This window comes from Limulus polyphemus, unplaced genomic scaffold (genome assembly GCF_000517525.1).
Source record: "Limulus polyphemus unplaced genomic scaffold, Limulus_polyphemus-2.1.2 Scaffold4909, whole genome shotgun sequence".
Classification (NCBI taxonomy): domain Eukaryota; kingdom Metazoa; phylum Arthropoda; class Merostomata; order Xiphosura; family Limulidae; genus Limulus; species Limulus polyphemus.
The window spans coordinates 56,039-59,741 of NW_013670519.1; the positions used below are offsets into that span (position 1 = coordinate 56,039).

Here is a 3,703-nt window from a genome sequence, read left to right on the forward strand (position 1 = left end):
GTTTAAGTTATAGCGTGACTGTGGAAATTAAGTGTATTGCAAAATTGTATTGAGAAAGAATAAACTAGTTTTATTTAAGAAAGGACTTGTATCGCTAATATTTCTTTGGAAGGAATTCGGAAAATTAACAAATGAACTCAGAGGCGTAACAGTATAATGTTTAACATAATAAATGTGTGGTTGTCAGGTAAGTAAAGACATTAAAATTTATTATAGAAATAATGACAATGAGTAATTACACATTAAATCTAGAGACTAACTATACACAGATACAAACAGTTACATTAGACTGAGTAATTACACGTTAAACCTAGAGACTAACTATACATAGATACAAACAGTTACATTTGACTGAGTAATTACACGTTAAACCTAGAGACTAACTATACATAGATATACAAATGGAATGAAACAGTTACAGATTTATATTTATAGCTATGTATCATGTAAAAGAGTAAACAGTCCATATAATGAACTTGAGAAATTTTAACAGAAAGATGTACATGTGTTTCTGTAGTTATTATCATGTAGAATTATTCTAAAAATGGTTTACAACTGTTTCCAGATGATGAATTTACAGAAAAATTGAGTGAATGGTTTACAAATTATTCTAAATATTGATTTATGGCTGTCTATACCTAGTTGAGCTACTATAACATGACTGTATTACACTTCATTTATATTATACAGTTTTTCTTCTTTTGTTTCTTTTATTTTCTAGATAATTTATTCAAGTAGTCTAATTTCATATATTCTTTTAGACAAAATGGAAAATACATCCTGGACTCTAGAACTTAATATATTATTAAAATCACAATTAGATAATAATTCAACTTACCTAAAGCAATCATTTCTTGAGTAGCATCAAGTTTTTTACCCTTAGCTACAGAGACATAATGTGAAACATCATTGATTTGTTTTATAGTATGAAAACAAACAAAAAAATCTTTGAAAATTTAAGATGCAGTAAAATAGATTTAAAATATTTATCTGTAAATTTTAATTACCGACATCATTTTGAGAATAAAGATGAGTGACAGAATATGTAATGTGTAGAGATAGAATATGTAATAAAATAATAGGAAACTGTGTATGTGTGATGATAGGATATGTAATAAAATAATAGGAAACTGTGTATGTGTGATGATAGGATATGTAATAAAATAATAGGAAATTGTATGTCTGGGGATAGCGTATGTAATAAAATAATAGGAAACTGTGTATGTGTGGAGATAGGATATGTAATAAAACAATAGGAAACTGTGTATGTGTGGAGATAGGATATGTAATAAAATAAGAGGAAATTGTATGTGTGGAGATAGGGTATGTAATAAAAAATAGGAAACTGTGTGTGTGTGGAGATAGGATATGTAATAAAATATTAGGAAACTGTGTATGTGTGGAGATAGGGTATGTAATACAATCATAGGAACTGTGCATGTGTGGAGATAGCACATATATTAAAATATTAGGAAAATATGTATGTGTAGGGATAGAATATGTAATAAAATAATAGGAAATTGTATGTGTGGGGATAGGGTATGAAATAAAGTAATAGGAAACTGTGTATGTGTGAAGATAGGATATGTAATAAAATAATAGGAAATTGTATGTGTGGGGATAGGGCATGTAATAAAATAATAGGAAACTGTGTATGTGTGGAGATAGGGTATGTAATAAAATAATAGGAAATTGTATGTGTGGGGATAGGGTATGTAATAAAATAATAGGAAACTGTGTATGTGTGAAGATAGTGTATGTAATAAAATCATAAGAAACTGTGAATGTGTGGAGATAGTGTATGTAATAAAATAATAAGAAACTGTGAATGTGTGGGGATAGGATATGTAATAAAATAATAGGAAACTGTGTATGTGTGGAGATAGGGTATGTAATGAAATAATAGGAAACTATGTATGTGTGGAGATAGGGTATGTAATAAAATAATAGGAAACTGTGTATGTGTGAAGACAGGGTATGTAATAAAATAATAGGAAGCTGTGTATGTGTGAAGATAGTGTATGTAATAAAATAATAAGAAACTGTGAATGTGTGGAGATAGTGTATGTAATAAAGTAATAAGAAACTGTGAATGTGTGGGGATAGGATATGTAATAAAATAATAGGAAACTGTGTATTTATGAAGCTAGGATATGTAATAAAATAATAGGAAAATGTGCATGTGTGGAGATAGCATATATATTAAAAAAATAGGAAACTATGTATGAGTGGAGATAAAATATGTAATGGAATAATAGGAAACTATGTATATGTGGATATAGAATATGTAATAAAATACTAGGAACTGTGTATATGTGGAGATAGCATATATATTAAATTAATGGGAAACTATGTATGTGTGGAAATAGAATATGTATTGGAAAATAGGAAACTATGTATGTGTGAAGATAGGATATGTAATAAAATAATAGGAAACTGTGTATGTGTGGAGATAGGGTATGTCATAAAATAATAGGAAACTGTGTATGTGTGAAGATAGGATATGTAATAAAATCATAGGAAACTGTGTATGTGTGTGAAGATAGGGTATGTAGTAAAATAAAAGGAAACTGTGTATATGTGGAGATAGAATATGTAATAAAATAATAGGAAACTGTGTATGATGGAAAATAGGATATGTGTGAATGTGTGGAGATAGGATATGTAATAAAATAATAGGAAACTATGTATGTGTGGATATAGAATATGTAATAAAATAATAGGAAACTGTGTATGAGTGGAGATAAGTTATGTAATAAAATAATAGGAAACTGTGTATCTGTGAAGATAGGGTATGTAATAAAATAATAGGAAACTATATATGTGTGCAGATAGAATATGTAATAAAATAATAGGAAATTGTATGTGTGGGGATAGGGTATGTAATAAAATAATAGGAAACTGTGTATGTGTGGAGATAGGGTATGTAATAGAATAATAGGAAACTATATATGTGTGCAGATAGAATATGTAATAAAATAATAGGGAACTGTGTATGTGTGGAGATAGGATATGTAACAAAATAATAGGAAACTGTGTATGTGTGAAGATAGTGTATGTAATAAAATAATAAGAAACTGTGAATGTGTGGAGATAGGGTATGTAGTAAAATAATAGGAAAATGTGTATATGTGGATATAGAACATGTAATAAAATAATAGGAAACTGTGTATATGTGGAGATAGAATATGTAATAAAATAATAGGAAACTGTGTATGATGGAAAATAGGATATGTAAGAGAATAATAGGAAACTGTGTATATGTGGAGATAGGATATGTAATAAAATAATTGGAAACTATGTACCTATGGAGATAGAATATGTAATAAAATAATAGGGAACTGTGTATGTGTGGAGATAGGATATGTAATAAAATAATAGTAAACTGTATGTGAGGAGATAGGGTATGTAATAATAAATAGGAAACTGTATGTGTGTGGAGATAGAATATGTAATAAAATAATAGGAAACTGTGTATGTGTGGAGATAGGGTATGTAATAATAAATAGGAAACTGTATGTGTGTGGAGATAGAATATGTAATAAAATAATAGGAAACTGTGTATGTGTGGAGATAGGGTATGTAATAAAATAATAGGAAACTATGTATGTGTGGAGATGGGGTATGTAATAAAATAATAGGAAACTGTGTATGTGTGAAGATAGGGTATGGATAAGCCACTGTCGAAGAAGAAACTCTACTC

The 3,703-nt window shown here is 28.4% G+C and overlaps 1 protein-coding gene across 3 annotated transcripts in view; it reads right to left on the reverse strand.

Annotated features, from left to right (window-relative positions):
- Nucleotides 1-3,703, reverse strand: part of LOC106471860 (sodium-independent sulfate anion transporter-like) — a 68,511-nt gene that overhangs the window by 41,705 nt on the left and 23,103 nt on the right. For 2 of the 3 annotated variants that reach the window (XM_013932484.2, XM_022400474.1), the window contains exon 5: nt 839-883. The exons of the other annotated variant lie outside the window; for it this stretch is intronic. In XM_013932484.2, coding sequence (XP_013787938.2) covers nt 839-883 — 45 coding nt within the window. The remainder of the gene's footprint in view (nt 1-838; nt 884-3,703) is intronic. 3 annotated transcript variants of the gene reach the window in all.